This window comes from Archocentrus centrarchus, chromosome 21 (genome assembly GCF_007364275.1).
Source record: "Archocentrus centrarchus isolate MPI-CPG fArcCen1 chromosome 21, fArcCen1, whole genome shotgun sequence".
NCBI lineage: Eukaryota > Metazoa > Chordata > Actinopteri > Cichliformes > Cichlidae > Archocentrus > Archocentrus centrarchus.
Window position 1 is genome coordinate 26,158,507 of NC_044366.1, and position 21,389 is coordinate 26,179,895.

Below are 21,389 nucleotides of genomic sequence, written 5' to 3' on the forward strand. Positions count from 1 at the left end.
ATTTAAGTAACATCCCATTCCTAATCCATAGGGTTTAATATGATGCCGGCCCACCCTTTGCAGTTATAACAGCTTCAGCTCTTCTGTGAAGGCTTTCCACAAAGTTTAGGAGTGTTTATGGGAATTTTTGACCATTCTTCCAGAAGTACATTTGTGAGGTCAGACACTGATGTTGGAGGAGAAGGCCTGGCTCACAGTCTCCCCTCTAATTCATCCCAAAGCTGTTCAATCAGGTTGAGGTCAGGACTCTGTGCAGGCCAGTCAAGTTCTTCTACACCAAAGTGGCTCATCCATGTCTTTATGGACCTGCTTTGTGTGCTGGTGTGCAGTCCTGTTGGAACAGGAAGGGGCATCCCCAAACTTTTCCCACAAAGTTGGGAGCATGAAATTGTCCAAAATATCTTGGTATGCTGAAGCATTAAGAGTTCCTTTCAGTGGACCTAAGGGGCCGAGCCCAACTCCTGAAAATCACCCCCACACCATAATCCCCCCTCCACCAAACTTTACACTTGGCACAATGCAGTCAGAGAAGTACCGTTCTCCTGGCAACCATCAAACACAGACGCTTCCTTCAGATTGCCAGATGGAGAAGTGTGATTCATCACTCCAGAGAACACATCTCCACTGCTCTAGAGTCCAGTAGCGGTGTGCTTTACACCAGTGCTTTACATTGTGCTTGGTGATGTAAGGCTTGGATGCAGCTGCTCGGCCATGGAAACCCATTCTGTGAAGCTCTCTACACACTGTTCTTGAGCTAATCTGAAGGTCACATGAAGTTTGGAGGTCTGCAGCGATTGACTCTGCAGAAAGTTGATACCCCTGCGCACTATGACCCTCAGCATCTGCTGACCCCACGCTGTGATTTTACGTGGCCTACCATTCCTGGCTGAGTTGCTGTTGTTCCCAATTGCTTCCACTTTGTTATAAAACCACTAACAGTTGACTGTGGAATATTTAGTAGTGAGGAAATTTCACGACTGGAATTGTTGCACAGATGGTATCCTATCACAGTACCACACTGAATTCACTGAGCTCCTGAGAGCGACCCATTCTTTCATAAATGTTTGTAGAAGCAATCTGCATGTCTAGGTGCTTGGTTTATACATTTGTGGCCATGGAAGTGATTGGAACACCTGAATTCAATGATTTGCATGAGTGAGTGAATACTTCTGGCAGTATAGTGTTTCTTTGTGTAGATTCTCAATCATCCAGGTCATGATAGTCTAAAGACCTTGAAAAAAGGTAGCTAGACTTCTTTAAAACTATTTTTTGATGATATTTCACCTCTTATCTAAGAGGCTTCTTCAGTTCTAAAATTAGATGGTGAAGAGTCCCAAGTATTTAAACCGTAGTGGGGATTGTCCCCTTTGGCGGTGGTCGTTGTTCTCTGAAATCTGAATCTGAAATTGACCCACTATTAATAGTGTGTGACCTCACATGGACAGGGAAGACAGATGGTTTGAAAGAGGAGTAAAAGAGGCCATCTATGTTGACTGTGAGTGACCATCATTGAACAGAGGTGGTGGCTTACAACACCAGCTGTCAGCCACCTGCAATGCTGTCTTGAGATCCCTTCCCATGTGCCTTAGCTCCCATTCACACCTTACTTCAGGTGACCGCAGTAGGTGACATGATAGGGTGGGGCAAGGTCTCATAGTGGTTTCACCCAAAGCCCTTGGTGGTAATGACCAACATCTTTTTTTCACAACTTGGCTAAATACCTGGGACTGTCCGCCATTTGATTTTAGAACTGAAGAAACGTCTTTGATAAGATGTGAAAAATCTTCAAAAAACATTTTTTTAAAAAAGTCCAATCACTTTTTTTTTAACTTGATATATAACCTGGACAGGTTGCAAACATTTTGCAGGGCTAACACAGAGAAACAGACAACCATTCACACCTTTGGCCAATTTAGAATCAGAAATGAACTTAACACCACTAACTCCATGTCTTTGGACTGTGAGACAGAGCCAGAGTACCCATGCAGACATGAGGAGAGCATGCAAACTCCACACAGAAAGGCTGATGATGGATTCAAACCCAGGACCTTCTTGCTGTTAGGCAACAGTGCCACCCAAGTAGACTATGCTACATAATAATAATAATAATAATAATAATGATTTGTTGTTGGAATGAGCAGAAATTTGGATTTTGTTGTGTGCATTTCAGTTTCTCTTCGTGTGTGTGTGTGCGTGCGTGTGTGTGTGTGTGAGAGAGAGATAGAGATAGAGAGAGAACGAATGTTGCAATTTCTTGTATGCTTATGTGTAATTAAATAAATCATTGAGCAAATCAAAAGTGGTTCCCAAAGATCATTACATCTTCACAGGGCTTCTGCAGCCCCACTCTGAATTTCTGGTTTGATCTGGTCTGAAACTACACGCACTGAAACTAAAAATTTCCACAAGTGGGAAAAAAACAAAAGAAAAAAGATTTTTGACCAAACTTTGTGGACTGAAATATGCAATGTTCTTAACACAGACAATCAAAACAGACAAACCTGCATAGGTTTACAATGCCTTAGGGCAGTGAAAACGGCAAAATAAAACTTTACAAGAAAAAACACTACAGAGAAAACGCATTTTCTATAAAGAGACAAAGGAGTGTACAAATCGTGATTGCACATAAATGCTGATCAGAAATGCAAAATTCCATATTGTTTCTCTCTGAAGTCTTGAGAAAAGGATAAACATCCTTCATGGATCTTCCAGGCATTTATTTGGAAAGTCGCTTAACCGGAAGTCGCGTTCTTTGATTTGGCTGCACTGAGGCTGCGCACAGCAGTGAGCTCCAGCGCCTGCCTTGTGTGTTTGGGGCAGGGCAGCAGCGTTGTTCAAAACGTACGGTGAAGAAGCTGAGCACCTCGGCGATTTTCATGAAAAACAGTTTGAGTATCTGCTGATAAATCAGCCTGAGAAAGAGGAGGAGGAGGGAAGAGAGAGGGAGAGAGGGGGAAGAGCTGCAGAGGAGGAGAAGAAGCGACAGAGGAGAAGAGGAGGGGGACTAGGAGGAGGAAAAAAGATCGGGACAGAAGAAAATGCCGCAGATTTGACTGAAAAGGTAAGAAAACGTGCGGGGTTAATGGTTGCTGATATGGATTTCAGGGCTGCCGAGCCTGGGCTGGTCGAGGTTGCGGTGAGGGAGGTTTACAGCTGCAGCAGCCGCAGTCTGCAGCTGCTGCATGTAGGTCATTGTGTCTGTGGGCCGAGCCGAACCAAGCCGAGACACACCGAGCTGGGCCGGGCCGTCCTGCAGCAGCAGCCCCAAGGCCGCAGGAGAATGAAGGTGAAGCCCCAGCAGAAGGAGGAGGACACACCGAGTGGTGCTGCAGTAATCAAATCATTTGTCCCCACAAACACTTCATCTGCTGCTGAATGACACAATGAGCAGCTTTGTGTCAAACGAGACATTTGACGCAAAGTTTAGCAGAACAGAAACTGTTGATTTCACGGACAGAAAGTAAGAACCCGACAGCTCCACAATCAGATTTGTTGTCAAATTTAGTTAAATCCTGATTGTTGCGCGTCAACACGTGACTTCTTGTTGACTCCGGATTGTGAGAGGAGCACAGACAAACCACAAACACATTTCTCACTTGAAAAGTGCAGAATTGTTCTAGATTTGACTGAACTTGTCTCACAGGAAGGAGCTGACTGACAAAACAAGTATTAATAATAATACCACAAACACACAGACTCTGAGTATAATATAACTGCAAGTTAGAAGCCAGTCAAAGTGTCTGTATGCCACATCATGTCAAGGTCACTGTAAATTATATTGTGACACTCAGCATGCATACTGAACTGTGTACACTACACACAACACTAAAATTAAAGGAGTGCAAACCAGTGTTAAAGCATGCACAGCTGTGATTACTGTCTCTCAAATTACAAGCAACAGAAAGCAGCTTAAACGGTAGAAAATAAAACTGAACCAACTCTACAAAAAACACTGAAATGGAAAAAAAATGAGTAGTTGAGCATTTTTCCTTCCAAAGTCCTACAATTAACTGAAAAACCCAAACTAGTGGTTTAAAGGAGCAGAGGATTTAATGGGAGAGTGCCAGGCACTAAATGAAAAAGCCGTGAAAACGGTGCAAACTGTAGAATGGGGTTAAAAAAAAAAATCAACACAGATGTTTAATCAGTCGATAAGCTGACAGAAATGCAACCCGATTGATTTACTGGCTGACTGCTTGAACCCCGCCGAGGAAACGGGCAGTAAATCACAGGCTGAGCCGGAGCCAAGAATCTGAATCGGCTGGGAGAAGCGCCAGCCGAGAGAAAATCCGTGGAAAAGGGCTGTGCTGTTTCAGTGATGTTACTTTAACACTTCAGCTGGGATTTGCACTGCGTCTGCTGGGCTTCAGGGAACGGCCTGTAGTGACCCTGTAGCTGTTTTTATCACCTATGCCTGCTGTACTCCTGCACTGACTTGCAGTGTGTCCTGTACCCTCTGAGCAGTGGGGTTTCCCAGCTCTCATGGTTTAATATTTCTAGTTGCTGTGCGTTCAGATTCTTGTCAGGCGCTTCACGGAGCTGTGGGCTGAAGTCTGAGTCTGCCGGCCAGCGTCTGATTATGCAGGTTTGAAGTTGTGGTCTAGTGTTAAGAGTTTATTGATGACTGTGGCCAAATTTCCACTAACTTGATCTGTGTTGCTCAGACTGCATTTTAGAATGAATACTTTGGACTGAAGGAGGAGCTGTTATATTGAAAGGATCTCATCAGTGCCAGCAAAGACAGAAGTTGCCATTTCTGTGTGCCAAACTGTCTGAGTGTGCATATGAGCATGTTCAACACACTGGAGGAAGGAAAAAAAAACCTTATGAACTTGTCCTTTAGTTTTTTCTGTGTGTGTGTGTGTGTGTTTACAGATGTCCAGTGTCACAATGGAAGCGACCACCATTCTCCCCGTTCTCAAGAAGAAACTGGCCTTCTTGTCGGGTAAAACGCTTTGATTAAAAAACACGCGTTTCCTCGTTGCTGAGATTGTCCCAGTTAATGTGCTGTTTGTGCAGTAATCCCATTCCTCCCCTCTCCAACGGTCTGCCTGTCACTCTGTAGGGGGCAAAGACCGGCGCAGTGGTCTGATCCTGACCATCCCTCTCGGTTCAGATCAGACCAGCATGGAGGAGCTTAGCGCCACACTGGACTACCTGCTTAGCATCCCAAGGTACATGCACAGGCACAGATAAGGACAGGCTGGAACAGTTTTGGCACCTGGAGACTGTTCAGTTTCAGCTTTAATATCTTTGGACATGGTTGTCAGTGAGGAGCTGCTGGATCTGAACCCTGTGGTTTGAGTGTCCAAATCCAGCATGTTCAGATTTGCTGCAAAAAAGCTTAAAGGATGATTCCAGTTTATTAAGCATTACTATTTTTCAGCCCGTCCTTTTGAGCTCCTCAGCACGATCTGACAGCTGTAATTCTTGGCAGCTCGACAGGTGATTCAGTCACTTTTCCATTTCTGGACTCTTTAGCTCCCACTTCATTTCTTCCAAAACACATTGGCTAAGCTGTTTAAACTCCTGTAGGTTGTTTATAGCTGACAGACTTGAAAATTGGACTTGAAAATCTCACCGTGCAGCATCCAGGAGTCAAAAGTATATGTGATGCTGAGAATGTGTGAATGTTAAGTGCTCAAATATAAATCAGAAAAAAAAATACCAACTCCACAGACTCGGGCTTTATTTTTGTTACTGTTTATACTGGTGAGGATAACAAAGTAACCTCAGCAGCAGCAGGTTGGTGAGCTGGCCACCCAAATGTTGTCCAAACAGGAAACTGTATATGTAAATGATGCTGTGCTGTGTGCACTGGTAGTAATACACCCTGTCTCTGTGTCAGTGAGAAGTGTAAGGCTCGAGGTTTCACTGTTATCGTGGATGGACGGAAGTCTCAGTGGAACATCGTGAAGACCGTGGTGCTCATGTTGCAGGTACGAACACATTTAAAGTCCCTCCAGGCACAACGCAGGCCTAATCTGCATTACTGCATTGGCTGGTGTGGGTGTGTTTTAAAAGCCGAGGGCTAATGATGCTATTGACTGTGTTTCAGAATGTGATCCCAGCCGAAGTGTCGCTGGTCTGCGTGGTGAAGCCCGACGAATTCTGGGACAAGAAGGTCACACACTTCTGCTTCTGGAAGGAGAAAGACCGCCTGGGCTTTGAGGTGAGTCTCTCAGCTGCTGCTTGCTGAAGTGCTTCAGGATGAACCAGCACTTAAAGTGCCCCCTCTGCACTCCAGTGTGTTTGTTTGGATTTTGAAGATTTGTACCTTACATGAAAAGCAGTCATTTTTGCATTATGTGAGCCAGAGACTTTCTCTGTCTTGGGACATTTTAAACTGAAGTAGTTGGAGTGTGAAAAGCATTTCTTGTAAACCTCAGGTTATTAGAGTGGGGTTTGGTTCCCTTTGTCACTGCTCCAACTTTCCATGTGAATGCTGCACGTGCAGCATTCACATGGAATATCTTATATCCTTCAGAGAGACCAAGAGAGTAATTCTTTTGTCTTTTTTTTTTTTGCCATGTTATGGCTCTTGGTGTCAGTTTTGAGACACAGTGATGCCCCTCAGGATGCTAACCAGTGAATTTGATGATGCAAAGCTCTGGCTTTAGATTTGTCAGGGTTGCCGTAAAACAGCTTCTCTCTTAGTTTCAGTCTGAAGTCTGTCAAAAGTCAATTCGAATCCCGCGTATAGACATTAAGTTCAAGAGCAGTTACTTGCAAAAGCATGTGCCATTTCCTCCCAGCTCTCGATAGGGCGAAACTCCTGTGTATCTGGTGGCTGCTGTGTGTGCTTGTTTGCTTAGTTCTATGTGTGCAGTTGTTAAATTTGCGTGTCAGGATGCCTGCTTGTAGGAAGTAACATCTGCTTGTGAGCGTGTTTTATCACGCTCACAATTTTATGACAGAAATCTATGGCCGCACATTAGCATCAGGGCATTACTTTCCAAACTGTGCACATGCCCATTCACCTCAGCTGCACTTTGTGCACGCGTCCTCTGGACTTCAGACAAAAGTGTTTGTAGCAGTTCAGCTGCCACACCTAATGGATGAAAAGGCTGCTTTTACATGGAGAAGCTGGACCAGTTTGACAGTCCCAGTTTTTTTTTTTTTCTCCAATCTTGGAATGAACCAAACAGTTTTTTGGTTTTTTTTTAATTTTGGTTTAAAAGACGCACCCGTACCCTTCTGATCTTTGTTGTCACCCGATATCAAACAGAGAGTAATTGAACCAGTTATAATAACCTTGAGCATCATTAACTGTCCTGAGTGCTGCTGGAAACCTGAGACAGGATCAATCGAGAGTGTGTGTGAGTGTGTTTGTGTGTCTGTGTGTCTGCCTCCTCCCCTATTACAACAGATGGTTTTACCGACAGAGATCAGTAGTCATTTTGACCCAGATTTCCACAGTCACGTTGGCTCCATGATTGTTGCCATGGTAACTGGAGCAAGTTGGTTGATCTGTATCGACTCGATAGTTGTTTAATAAAGATAATCCATCATAACCAATGTTAAGATTACTTTATTTTTTTAGGGAGATTGGGTTTTTTTTTTTTTTTTTTTTTTGGTTCTGAGTGCAAGAAAGCTCCCTGGTGGTGTGTTTAAGGACATGCCGACATTTCAGATGTCAGCTGAGGAACAACAGGAACTGCTTAAAGAATACTGAGAGTTACTGGTCTCATAAATTGCACTTGTGTAGCCAAACCTCTAATATATTTGTCACATGTCAGTTTTTTCTCTTCTGTTAGTCTTCAAGTGCTTCCCTCAAAGTTGAGAAGTTTTAAGTGCATATCTGTCCAACTTGTATTGCCAGTGTTTTTCCCCTGTAGTCGCTACAAGTTGCTAAATTTCATACATGTTGTGTTGGCACTGGTGGCCAAATCTCTGCTGGCTGCTCTTCCACCCCTCTACAAACACACACACACACACACACACACACAGCTGTTAGAGATTTCAGCGACGGTGCTGAAATGTTATTCATCTAAACTATGGAGTGTCTTTGAGGGTGACACAGCAGGGTGTGTGTTGCACAGCTGCTCACACATCTGACCTCATATTTAAATAAACGCGCACACACGCTAGTTGAGTCCAAATTGTCTGCCAGCATCTGTTGCAGTGACAACTGGAAGGTCGACTCACAGCCAGTTGTCTTTGCAGGTTTACTTACAAAGCAACCATTAAAAAAAAAAAAAAAAAGCAGTTCAAACGTGTCTCCTGATTTAAATCTCCTGATTTAGAAAACCAAAGTTTGTCTTGTGATCCAAGAACTCAGGTTGATTGACTCTAACTTTCTGAGAAAACAAGCACTAGTTATATGTTCTTCCTTAGACACTGAAGTCTAACAGGAGGCCTGCAGAGGCGTCATGACCTCACAGGCTGCTTGCATAGCATTTTTCTTCAAGTTTTCATGTGACAGAAGGTGAAGAAAACCGTATTTAATCCACTATTCACTCCAGTGTCATTTCTGTAAATCAGTTTAGGCTCACACTGGAAAACAGGGATCATTTTAAGGGCCAGACGTTCAGTTAGCTCCATTATTTGTTGGCCAAAGACACCATTTTTTGTAATTTTGCTTCTGTACACCACCACAGTGGATTTTAAATCAAGCATTCAAGATGTGATTGAAGTGCTGAATTTAATTCTCAGGGTTTTGTGTCAGCTGTTTTTATACAGTCATTTGTCTGCCTGAAGTCTGGAACCCATGGACATCACCAAATGCTGTGTTTCCTCCTTTGGGATGCTCTGCTAGGTCTTTACTGCAGCCACCTTCAGTTTGTGGGTCTTTCTACATTCAGTTTTGTATTTAATAACTGAATAGCTGCCCTGTTGGCTTGAGATCAGGTGACTGATGTGACCATTGGAAACATCTCTTGCCTTGAGAAACTCTTGGATTGTTTTTGCAGTGTGCTCTCTGTCTTTATCCATTTACACTGTGAAGTCCCATCATCAGTAAACTAGTGACCTGGTTCCACTGGCAGTCACACATATTCATGGCAGAACATTGGAGGATAATGTGGCATGTGTCAAATCTCCTTGATAATGTTGTTTCATGACCCATGTAGCCTTACATTACACATTTAAGCATATTGATCCACATAAAAGCCTCAAGAAATCAATAGAAGATCAACAAGTTGCCGTCTTACGGCTTAATCTTTAATGAAACGGCTCACTGAGATTTGGCTCAGAGAGAATTTTTTGTTGTTGTTTGCGTGTCTTTCCCTGTCCGTAGCTCCATTTCTCTGCTGGTATGTGGTTTCAAAATGCAGGACACCGAGTGTCTCACGGTAAATGGATACAGGCATCTCTACATGCTGTAAATAAGCACCGAGTCTAACAGCATCATGTTCAGCATCAACTTTTCTATTTTTTTTGTGCCATTTTGTGGAGCTTGCAGGTAGAGTTGAGTGTGCATCTCTGCTTAGTTTGGTGTGTGCGCGAGGTGCATATTGATGTGCGGATCACAGCTACAAGTAGGACGGCCAAGTTTAAATTCCCCAAAGACCAGATTTGGCCACCGTGACTTTAGTTTGACATGTGCTATAAAACACATGTGAGGAAGCAATGAACTGATTAGTAAATGCTTTTAATTAAAGCTATAATTAGTTTTTAGGTCATTTTTAGGTCATTTTTAGGACATTTTCTCAGCCAAGCTCATGCCAGAGCCAGACTAATAATAATCACAACAGTGCCGCTGGTTAGCATAAATATTTGGACCTCAATTTTTCCTTGTTTTTGTCCTCAGGATATGCGTGTATTTCCTCTCCACGTGTCGGGTTTGGAAACATTTTATAGATAAATTTTTTTTTTCAGTACGCAGTAACGTCAAAGACAGAAACTATATACTATGGGAACTTTTTAAAAAAGGAAAATAATGCACCAACCCTAAAAGTAAAGCGTTTCCATTTTTCTTTTACACCTCAGTGACTGGCATGGGTCTACCGGAGAAACTCTACATTCTTACTGTAGCGATATGCCAAGTACAAGGTAGCCATGCTTTAAAGCATACTCTCTTTATCAGTTGTTTTACTCTAAATATAGCCATAAACGTTACTAAATAAACATCATGTTTTACTGAATGAGACCATACAACCAATGGGAAAGTGCTTACTGAGGTAATGAAGAGAGCAGGAAGCTTGTTTTCCCATCATCTTTGATACAACTGGATGTCTTTCTTTTTTTTTTTCTTTCTTGGCAGAGAAGCCGCCCCCTTTTGTGGGAAGGGGGGGGGGGGGGCACTTTGGCATTGCTTTAGTTCCAGGACTTAAAAGATATATGGTTTGTGGCCTTTATAAGTACTGATCTGGATGGTTTAGAGTTTCTAGTTAAGGTTGACCTCTGTGTGTCATCTTTATGCAAACCTACACGGCAGGGGTTGTAAACAGTTTTACACACAGTGTGTTTAGACAGATGATACAACAGCTGTTTTCCACAGATATGCTCACATTTGGCATGTTGGTTCTGTGATTCCTGTCAGGTGATCCTGGTTTCAGCCAATAAGCTGACTCGTTACATTGAACCGTGTCAGCTGACGGATGATTTCGGAGGAAGTCTGGACTACGACCACAGCGACTGGCTCAACAAGAGACTGGTAGCTTGTTTGTTTATATATTTTCATGTCTTTAATATTCCTATGACTTAGAGTATTTGTTGCCATGGTAACTTGGCACCAGGACTGAGTTTTGTTTCGTTGCAGGTTTTCGAGAAGTTCACAAAGGAGTCGACATCACTGCTGGACGAACTGTCGATTATCAATGATGCCGACAAAAGCAGCTCTGTGGACAAGGACAAGTACGTACACACGCGCACACGCACGCACACACTCACGCACCGCCAGCTGCAGTTTAAAGTATGCTGAGGGCAGACAGATGAAATTGAGGGCTGTGTGTCTTGTCTGTCCTCTGCAGATCAGCCGACTGCGCCCTGTTGCCATCGTTTGACCCTGAGACTGTCCTTCAGACCGGTAAATATCATTTTCTTTTACTTAATCCTCTTTCAGGACCAAATGTTGTGCAGATATGATGACATTTCTACTGTTGGTCAAGGAGAGAAAAACACGCATACAGCTCTGGAGACACTAACATCATTAAGAGGCATTAAAGTTGTTAAAGCCTCTCTAAAGGATTCAGTTTTTAAAGTGCATGCAGTAAAAGGCCAGTTTAATGCTGACCTGAGATCTGTTTTGGTTAGCAGGGGTTTTAAAATTCAGGTAGTGGACATTTCTGAATCAAAAATAATAGAATTCATCGCTCTTCTTCTTCTTTTTTTTTTTTCCTTCTTCATAAAGCATGCAGTTATTCCTACGATGTCTCCTAAAGCTCAGCGATAAACTGTATCAAGCTTTCAGGTCAAACAGGCGGCAGAAGGGTAGATAAGATCTCCATAATGAAGCACAGACATGATGGTTGACTGAACAATCAGTCTACTCTCCTGCAATTCTAATACATGAAAAATTAATAGAGCATGTTTAAACACATCAAATGTCAACTGGAGTGCTTTACAAAGACGTGACAACTACAGCTTGCTTGGAGCACAAACAGTCTGTAAGTATTTGCGCGGTGACACAGTTTAGGTAAATTTGCCTTTGTGCACCACCGCAGCAGAATGAACATTTACACATTTTACATAAGTGTGATACAGTGTGATGTGGTGCGTGTGGGTGCACGCTGTGGAAATAAAACAAAAACAGGTTTCTTAAAGATTTTAAAGATGTCTGCAACACTGGGTGATCTGACAGGGCAGTTTACTTGGGAACATTGAATGAAAAATTGCTGATTAGTCAGGTAGGTGGATTTTTGAATCTCCATCCACTTGATTGAGTTCATGGATTCTAGGAAGCATGGTTTCTCAGTCCAGTAACCACAGCGATGGTATTAATGATTAGCCAGTCAGCACAATTGGGGTGGGAAGTAATGCGGCATGGATTTTCAAACTGGCCGGTGCTCACTTGTGTTCAGCAGACCTTAGCCGGGGGGGTGGGAGTGTGTCTGTGTGTGTGTCTGTGTGTGTGTCTGTGTGTGTGTCTGTGTGTGTGTCTGTGTCTGTGTCTGTGTCTATGTGGACTTTTTTAACAAAGCAAACTGTGCTGTATTATTTGTATTTTATTTTCATGATTGCGTTTACGTGGAAAAAGTTTTTTCTGCTTTTGATAGGTATTTCTGTTGTAAGTTTGATTTTTAAAGTAAAGTGTCTTTCTTTATCTCTCTGACTGGAAACAAATACAACTGTGGATCCAAACAGACAAACTTTGTTTCCTAGTCAGGCTGTCCTGGAGGAGGAAAGCAAAATAGTGTTCTACTATCAAAACCTAAAGAACAGATTGAACACTTAGGAGGGGTGGGTGTGTTGACTGTACAGAGCAGCATGTGTGTGTGTGTGTTGGGCTGAGGTGAAAGGAGTCTTTGTCTGTAGTACCACCCTCCTCCCTCCACCAGCTCCTTTCATAATTTAGCAGCATGTACACAAACACTGACTCATTATTGTTTCTGATGCTTTTATACGAGCTTTTAAAATCTTACGCTACCTCTCTCCGTCTGTCTGAAGGTCATGAGTTGCTGTCGGAGCTGCAGCAGCGTCGTTTTAACGGCTCAGAGGGAGGAGGAGGAGGCGGACAGGGAGGTGAGCAAGCAGCTGTCAGTCACCCAGATGTCGCTCTGCTGGCTCAGCTCAGACAGAAGGGTGATGCATAGATTAATTAAGGGGTGTCCCTTGTCTTCTACATATTTTTTTCTCTGGAGTTTGGTGCATGAATGCAGCCGTTCATCTGCTGCAGAGTACTATGCACTGTGTACAGCACAGTGTGACACAGTGTAAGTGGATGCTGTGTTGACTGCCAGAGTTCTGTGTAGTATTGTGTAAGAATGCAGAGAGCCACTGAAGACCACAAGTGAGATGCCAGCGTCCACAAATTCAGTTCATACTCATGTGCTTCTTCTGTGGTATGTCTTTAAGACGCAGCACAAGCATAATCATCACAAATTTACCAGACAAACTGTTGTAATGTGATGTGCTGTGTGGCCTCAGAAGGCGTGGATAGGACTAAACTTACACTGGAAGAGATGAGTTAGAAAAGTAGGGAGCCATTTGTTTGCAATCTGTGAAAAATACACCATTGCCTCAGTTTATTGAGGATTGCAGGCATTTATTTATGCACAGCTCTCTTAAGGTCCCACCACACTACCACTGGGCCATTGCAGCACCTTTCGTAAGAGTAGACCAGATATGTGGAGGGAAGCAGCCCTGTGCTAACCCCCCACAGGTCTTCTTGACCTCTGTCTGACCTCTGACCTCCAGGTCCCGCCTGGTGTCCGATGGAGGAGGAGCTGCTGGCTCAGCCTCAGGTGATGAAGCTGCTGGACTCACTCAGGGAGCAGTACACCAAATACCAGGAGCTCTGCAGGCAGCGAAACAAACGCACCCAGCTGGATGAGATCCATGCCAAAGTCATGCAGGTAACACACACACACACACACACACACACAGACATGCATAGTGTGTCATATATGAACAATGATATGTTATCATCCTCTTTAGCCTTTTTTAGTATCTTTGACCTTTGACCCTTTGAAACAGCGTCAGTGAGCAGCCTAACTGCTCCACAGCGCTTGAGGCCGAGATGAAGTAGTCTCTCGTTGCTGGACTTGTTTCAGCTGCAGGGGCTATTGGTTAACACCAGCGTCTTGGAGATGAGCCTAGGGTTGCCATAGTAACTGCACAATGTCGGTCAGTAGCCTGGAGGATTTGAGGTGGTTGTGGAAGGTTGGCCTAGTTCTTGATTGAACTCTGTATGTGTGTATGTGCAAGCTCTTTAAGGCATCGCTGACCTCATAAATACAATCAAGTCATGATCCTGACACACACACACACACACACACACATCTGGACAAGCGGTTACTGTGCTGTATAAATACAAGCACACAGACAGCCACTTTAATTTCATTTTGAGAATCTGAAAAAAGTGCTTCCACGTTTTCCTGCAGATAGCTGTAATTTTACTAGATTACTTGTATTAGATTTTTAAAGTAAAATGATTAAATTATGTAAATGCCAGTTTTCAGAGAATACCTACACAAATTTCAGCCCCTTCACCAATTCTGCACATGAAGCCCACTTTCTTTACTGTACCGGTGATGGCATCTGGGTTTTCACAACACGAACAGACAGCCTTCACTGCCTACACCGGGCTCACAGTTTGAGAGAAGTGGACATTTACCAGTCACAGGTGGGCCTTTAAAGGTCACATGGTCAGCAACAATACTCAGGTAGTCTATGGAGTTAATATGATGCTCTGCTAGCACTAAGGGGCCCAAAGTGTGCCAAGTGTGTTGTCTCGACCATTTCTACATACACTGAGGTGCTGCTGTATGACTGTCTGATGATATGCATCCATGATGTGCATAGCTAATGATGTTGCCAATGAGTGTATACTCTTTTATTAAAAGTCTGAGTAATGAAGTCATGTTTTTCATTGGGGTGTCTGCATTTTGACACAGTAAGAACACAGTGAAGATTCTGAGATGCTTTGTTAGTCCATCTTTGGGACATTGTAGCGTGAACATGGCAGAAGTACGTTAACAGCACTTTATTAGGTAGTGTAGTTAATGTGGTCAGATTCTCTGAGAACTGTGGTTCTCTTTTCTTAAGTCCTTTCAAATTCTTCATTCATATTTGACGTCATGTTGAAGTTTTGAGAGAGAACTTTTTCTCTCAGATGTTTGTCGTTTGTCATTGCCTGTTTAACTGGAAGTATGTAAGAGAGCTTAAAAAAAGAAACAACTCAGCACAGGTGCTTGTTTCAGTTCTGTTAACCAAATGTAGATGTTACATCACATTTTTATGTTCACAACTCAAAGTTTACCAGCTTCTAGAGGTGCACAAAGCAGTTTCTTCTCTCTCAGTGAGTCTGTTTTATTGTACCTCTCTCAGGTGGTCACCTGGCTGCAGGGTCCTGGTTCCGAGCTGCTGAAGACTCAGCAAGCTATCGGGGACTCGATGCGAGCGGCTCAGGCACTGCAACAGAAACACGAGGAGATCGAGAGCCAGCACAGTGTAATGAAACACACACATAATCGTGGTCAGACTCATGTTATAAGAGCAAACTGAGTCAGATGCTATTTTTCGACTGTTAAAAGATCACAGAAACAAATTTAGTCTTAATGTGATTCATGAGATTCTTTCATGTTGGAGGCCCGGTGCCCTAAAAATCTTGTTAGTTCTGTTTCGTGTCAGTGCGCTTGTGGGTAACAGATGTTTATTTACGCGGGTGGTAAATGAGCCATGAGCTGATTCTGTGTCTTGTGCGTGTACAGGAGTGGTTTGCTGTTTATGTGGAGCTGAACCAGCAGATTGCTGCCTTGCTCAGCGCCGGAGAGGAGGAGGAAGTGGCCGAGCTGAAGGCGTTGCAGCAGCAGCTGAGCGACGTCTGCTACCGGCAGGCGGCTCAGCTGGAGAGCCGACAGAACATCCTGCAGGCAGCACAGGGCTTTCACAGCACCACACAGGAGGTACAAACCTAGCACAAAACTATATTGTGTAACGCACAGTGTTGTGTCTAGCGGTTATCCAGGGTGTGAACTGATGGACAGACCTGTGAAAATATGCATGATTTCTGCATAATTAATCAAAGTTTGATGTTTGTCTCTGCAGTTGTCTCAGCAGTTGGACGGTCTGCTGGGCATGCTCTGTGCGGATGTGGCTCCAGCTGATGGAGCATCTATTCAACAAAACCTCAAACTGCTGGAGGAGAAGCTGCAGACTGTTGGTTTGTAGTCCGAACAATAAATCTTATTATCCTTCAGAATAATAATGGCTTTCATGAAGCTTCACTGTCACATTAACCGTTTCCTCCAATGCAGAAGCAGGTCTTGCCTCCCTGCGTCAGAAGGGGGCGTTGTTGCTGGAGCAGATGTGCAGCCAGCCCTCGTGGCCGCTGGAGGACACGGAGAGTCCAACCGCAGACCAGCAGGACAACGTTCAACAGATTCAGTCTGTGATGGAGGACATGCAGCTCCGCAAGCAGAGGTTACTTCTGTCTTCTTTTGTTACATTTGTCAGTTAAATATTTGAAAAAAATATATATTTGGACATAATTTTTCAGGAAGGAAACAATAAACTTCCCATTTGAAGTTAGAGTCAAAAGCTGCCAATTCCCACTCCAAACAGGATTAAAAGCAAAGGTGATTTCTGAAGACTGCAGGTCGCTTAGACCACACTTAGATGATAATTCTCAAAAAAACGAGTGAATGAAGCTTACCAAACTAAGTAAAAAACTAAGTAAAAAAAACCCGCCTGCTTTTTAATTAAAAAAATATGGGTGTTCTGTTTATATTTTAAGGGAGCTAATTTTGGCTGTAACATTCAGCTAATGCATACTGTGATCAGTTACTTCTATAATGGCTCCTGTTTCCTTGATACACGTGGAAAGATATTTCACTGTTATGCATTTATTATGCTATTGAAAACACAACTTAAAATTTCCAAAAAAATGTAATGTTTTACACAGTGAACTTACCAGCTTTGGGCTACATCTGTATAGAGGCCCATTGTTTCTGGACTGTCTCATATACACCCTCAAAAAAAGAAGAAGTTCTAAGAGTTGGGAGTTCTTCTAATGAGAAACTTTCTGCTCAGCTATTAAAATTTATCTCCTTTGTCCTCTGGCACCACCTTCAGGACAAACTTTACGTTGTCTCTTCATTAATGGTTCACATTATATGTTCTTTGTTGTTGTGGTGGTGTTAGTGGTTTACACATTTGCTTAACAAGCAAAAGACCCCCACTTTGATCCCAGGAGGAGACACAAATCCCTTTGGCGCTGTTAGGAAGGGCATCCGGCATAAAAATCTGACAACTCAAACATGCAACGCTGTCCGCTGTAGCGACTCCTTGTAAATAAGATAAGGAAACAGCCGAAAAGTAGCTTTTCACTTAATTGTCCAGACTTAGATGCATATTTAACTGTATGTGCGTTGCAGATGTGAGGACATGGTGGATGTAAGGAGGCTGAAGATGCTACAGATGGTCCAACTGTTTAAATGTGAAGAAGATGCTTTGCAGGTGAGAAATACAACACAACACACACGACATACACGTATAGGAATTTCACATATTAATGTTGTTATGACCTATTTGTGTATGCGTGTGGTTAGGCAGTGGAGTGGCTCGGTGAGTTGTTGGATGCCTTGTTGAAGACTCACGTCAGACTGGGAGACGACTCTCAGGAGACCAGGACCATGTTGGACAAACACAGGAAGTTTGTGGATGTCGCTCAGGTGAGATGCTTCATTTGATCTTTGGTTAATGTCAAAGGCACAGCTGAGACACAAAGTCACTGACATCTATCAGTCTAGATAAGGTTGCAAAGCCATTTCTAAAGCTCTGGGACTCCAGTGAACCACGGTGAGAGCCATTATCCACACATGGGGAAAACTTGGAACAGTGGTGAACTTTACCAGGAGTGGCTGGCCTACCAAAATTACTCCAAGAGCGCATCAACGACTCATCCAGGAGGTCACAAAAGAATCCAGAACAACATCTAAAGAACTGCAGGCCTCACTTGCCTCAGTTAAGGTCAGAGTTCATGATTCAGTGATATGAAAGAGACTGGGCAAAATGGCATCTATGGGAGAGCTCCAAGGAGAAAACAACTGCAGACCAAAAAGAACAAAGGCTCGCTCACATTTGCCAAAAAACATCTTGATGATCTCTTTTGGGGAAAAAAATTCTATGGACTGATGAGACAAAAGCAGAACTTTTTGGAAGGTTTGAGTCCCGTTACAAATGCATAAAACTCATTTGAGGTCCTTTGGCATTACCTTATACAGACCATTGACGCTGGAAAACCTTCAATGTGGCAAAATGAAAAGATTTCTTTTAAGAAACCATGCTAAATTAGTTTCATCTTGCTGGAAAAGTGTCCAATCCATTCGCTAATTTGAGGCTGAGTATTCAAAACCACAAATGTGAACCTAATGATGCTGTTACAGAAAAAGACAAAGGATCACAGTGTTATTACGGTTTGTCATCCAGGTGTTATGAATGTCTGCATAAAATTAACTGCAATTCGTCTGACAGTTTGTGTGACTGAAAAACTGAGATGATATCAAGCAGGGTTTCCTGAATATGATTCTGTCGTCTTATTCCTTCAGAGCACCTACGATTATGGCCGTCAGCTGCTGCAGGCCACCGTTGTCCTCTGTCAGTCTTTGCGCTGTACGACACGCTCGTCTGGAGACACTCTGCCCAGACTCAACAGAGTCTGGAAACAGTTCAGCGTCAGCGCTGAGGAACGACAGCAGAGGCTGGAGCTGGCGCTCAACTTCCACACTGCTGCTGAGAGGGTGAGGAAAAACATTGTTTCAAGTGTGGATGCGTCAGCCAGTATTGACTAAAAATAAGCCACATGGTTATTAAAAGTATAAATGGCATGTTTTGTGTTACAGGTGTTACAGCAGGAATGTGTAGAGGCAGAGTCCTTGGATGAAGTCGACTCTTTGGGAAAAACTCTGCTGGACAGATTGACCCTGCCTGTGATCTTCCCTGATGGGTACACACATTCATTTGTAAATTTGTTCCCAAGACTTACTTGAATTATGACATCGTATGTTTAACCATATCCTTAAACCTGCAACCACTTATTTGGCTATTTAGGGTCACAGGAATTCCCTTTGCTTTTGTGACCAGTAATTAATTTGTAATTACAAATTATACAGTGTAATAACCCCAATCCTAATCTTAACCAAAAGCCAATTAATAACACAAAAACATAATACTAATGTCTTGTCCCAACAAGTTCCTCCCATCATCAAACCGTATGTAATACCAGCTCATAACTGGGGTTGTTGTTATTTCAGGAGCGAGCAGTTCTTTGGGAGTCCCAGCGATACGGCAGCAGCAGCGGAGGGTGTCAGAGAGCGCCTCCTGTTGGTGGAAGAGCGGCGTCTGCAACTGCAGGAGGCGAGGCTACACGATGACGAGGAGCAGGAGGAAGAAGTGCTGAACGGGCAGGATGCAAGACTAGATGTTATCGGAGAGGAACTTAGTGAGAAAGAGGAGCAAGATGAAGAGGAGGAAGAAGCAGGACAACAGGATGAAGATTTAGAGAGGGCTACGCAGGACTGCTAACGGGTCGCTGACGATGTTAAACCGAGCAGCCTTAATGAAGCTTGTCAGCGAAGAGCTGCTGATTTCTACAGACCTCTCACGTGTTCTCGCCTAAGGCGGGATCGCCTTCTGCCGGCTGCTCGTCTCACTGCAGCGGCAGGTTTTTCTCTACATTACGACTACATTTCACCATCAGCATTGCTGCTTAACCCTTCCCACAAGAGGATAAAGACGTGATTTCTCCATCTGGGTCTGGAAGATCAGGCGTAACAAATGTAACATACTGGAATTATTTACTGGAATGTCTACCCCTTTGCTCTGTTGATGATAATCAACTGTAAAATAATCCATTTCGGATGAGAATGCTCTCAGCTTGTAACTAACCGCTTCCTCCTCCTCCTCCTCCTCCTCTTCCTAAATCCCTGCAGTAGCTTCTATGGTGCTTACTCCAGCTTTCCGTTGGTCTTATTCCTGCATCAACGGTCCTGATTCAGCAGTACAGATAAACTGGGAAAAAAAGCTTGTTTTTGTCCAGCTTTTTGGAGCTCGAGGAAATGTGTAAAGTTCAAAAAGGCAACAATTTCCATTCAGCATAAAGCTAAATGTCTGGGGATTTGTTTCAAAGTCTAACTGAAGTTTGAAATTTTTTTCAACATAATCACCTTATTCATGGCCTCGTGTTTGCAGTGTGCTACATGTGTCTTTCCTTTTTTTTTTTCGTGAATAAAAAAAAAATACTTGTAATAATATAATGATGAACAGTACACCTTAAATGGTACGGCGTCTATGAAATAAGGACACCTGCCTTCTTCTACCAAAGGTTCAAAGAAAGTGGCTTCAGATAGCAGTAATAAACTAAGCATAATTTTTCTAAACTTGTCTATGACTAAATGAAACATTTAGGGGCTTTTAGTGCTTAACTGCATCAAGTTCTGCTGCAGAGCTTTTCAGATCCTTCATTCATTTGCTGTTAGAAATAAAGTACCATAAAGTTACTGTATGTTAGAGAAGCCAGGTACACCCTTTAGTAGTAGATGGTAGAGGTGTGTTTCTCCAAGTCACTGAGAAAAAGGCAGACACCTGCACCACAGCACTGACTTTAGTAACCAGTAAACATAATGTAAGCAAAGTATCTTGGAATAGGAAAGTGTCTGTGGTTTGAGCATCTAGGAGGCCATTTTTCATTGAGACACCTTCAGGTACCATGTTTCACAGCCAACTAGAGAACATTATTCTGAAAATCTTGAGTGTGCATACTTTACTTTTTTCTTTTTGGCAGTTTCTGGATGAGCAGCTACCATTAATATTATGCTAATGAGTTTTGAATCAACAGCGAAGGCAGAGGCTGCATCAGTGTGGCTGAGTCAGCAGCTCTCACACTGATTTATACAAATGAGGGGGTGTAGGTTCTTTTTCAAGTGACCTCAGTACCCTGTATGAGTCTCATGAACCAGCCAGCGATGCAGGTCACTCTGATCATGGTTGGGGTCAAGCTGTGTGGGACTACAGTTGGTAGTGTGATGTAATAAAGTATATCAAAATGTAAATGTCAGATTATTCATTTAATATGGTTTTATAGTGATCCTGCACTGACATGCTATATCCAGATCTATATTTAGGGTTTTGGCTGGCTGTGTTCTTTTTTTTTTTTTATTAAACATTCATCCAAAATGTGTTTTTGTATCCATTTCAAACTTTAAGCCTCCCTCGATGAGTGGGGAGGACACAGAAATATGATTAAGATTTTTAAATTGAGTCATTCACACTTTTTAATTTTGGGACTACTTGGGCCTCCGTATTTGAACAAATGAATACTAAGGAGAGAGAGAGAGAGATTTCTTGGCATAAGTTTTAATTTCAGTTCGACTTGAAACACTTTCTGTTGAAACTCTGAGCCTTGACATCAGCGCTGTAACATTGTGTTCATGGTACTTGGATCTGTCAAGGACTCAGAGGCTCCTTGGAACTAAAGAAGAACCCATCATGGTGCAGATCAACCCCTGCTGTCCACTCACAGGATTGAAGTGACCTCTGACCTCACCCCAGTGTCTGGTTGTCATTTCCCAACGTAGCAACATCTCAAAAGAACTGATTTTTTTTTTTTTTTTTTTTTTTCTCTGACAATTTTCAAACAAACCTCTCAGTAACTTGTTGGTGTTTTGACCAATAACTGCTGCTGTAAGTGTAATTGCTAAATGCTTTATTCCCTCTTTCCAATGACATGTACCATGACATCAATACAACATCCTTCTCTAAATAAAGCTTTTGAACTTGCTGGGTGT

General features: G+C 42.9%; 1 protein-coding gene across 1 annotated transcript; it reads left to right on the forward strand.

The window, feature by feature from the left end:
• The first annotated feature begins 2,790 nt into the window (after positions 1–2,790).
• On the forward strand, positions 2,791–21,381 carry sestd1 (SEC14 and spectrin domains 1). The gene is made up of 19 exons (XM_030757891.1): positions 2,791–3,061; positions 4,876–4,945; positions 5,066–5,174; positions 5,849–5,939; positions 6,059–6,172; positions 10,484–10,597; positions 10,703–10,797; positions 10,914–10,969; positions 12,550–12,624; positions 13,300–13,457; positions 14,932–15,054; positions 15,315–15,509; positions 15,652–15,766; positions 15,861–16,026; positions 16,980–17,061; positions 17,154–17,276; positions 18,153–18,344; positions 18,447–18,550; positions 18,858–21,381. The coding sequence occupies exons 2-19, from the start codon at positions 4,876–4,878 to the stop codon at positions 19,126–19,128; spliced, it is 2,253 nt and encodes a 750-aa protein (XP_030613751.1). The 5' UTR covers positions 2,791–3,061; the 3' UTR covers positions 19,129–21,381.
• The last annotated feature ends 8 nt before the right edge of the window (positions 21,382–21,389 follow it).

Coding starts and splice junctions, on each gene's coding strand:
- sestd1 (XM_030757891.1), top strand. CDS start 4,876: ATGTCCAGTGTCACAATGGAAGCGACCACCATTCTCCCCGTTCTCAAG. Junction 13,458..14,931: donor TCCATGCCAAAGTCATGCAG/GTAACACACACA, acceptor TACCTCTCTCAG/GTGGTCACCTGGCTGCAGGG. Junction 18,345..18,446: donor TCCACACTGCTGCTGAGAGG/GTGAGGAAAAAC, acceptor TTTGTGTTACAG/GTGTTACAGCAGGAATGTGT.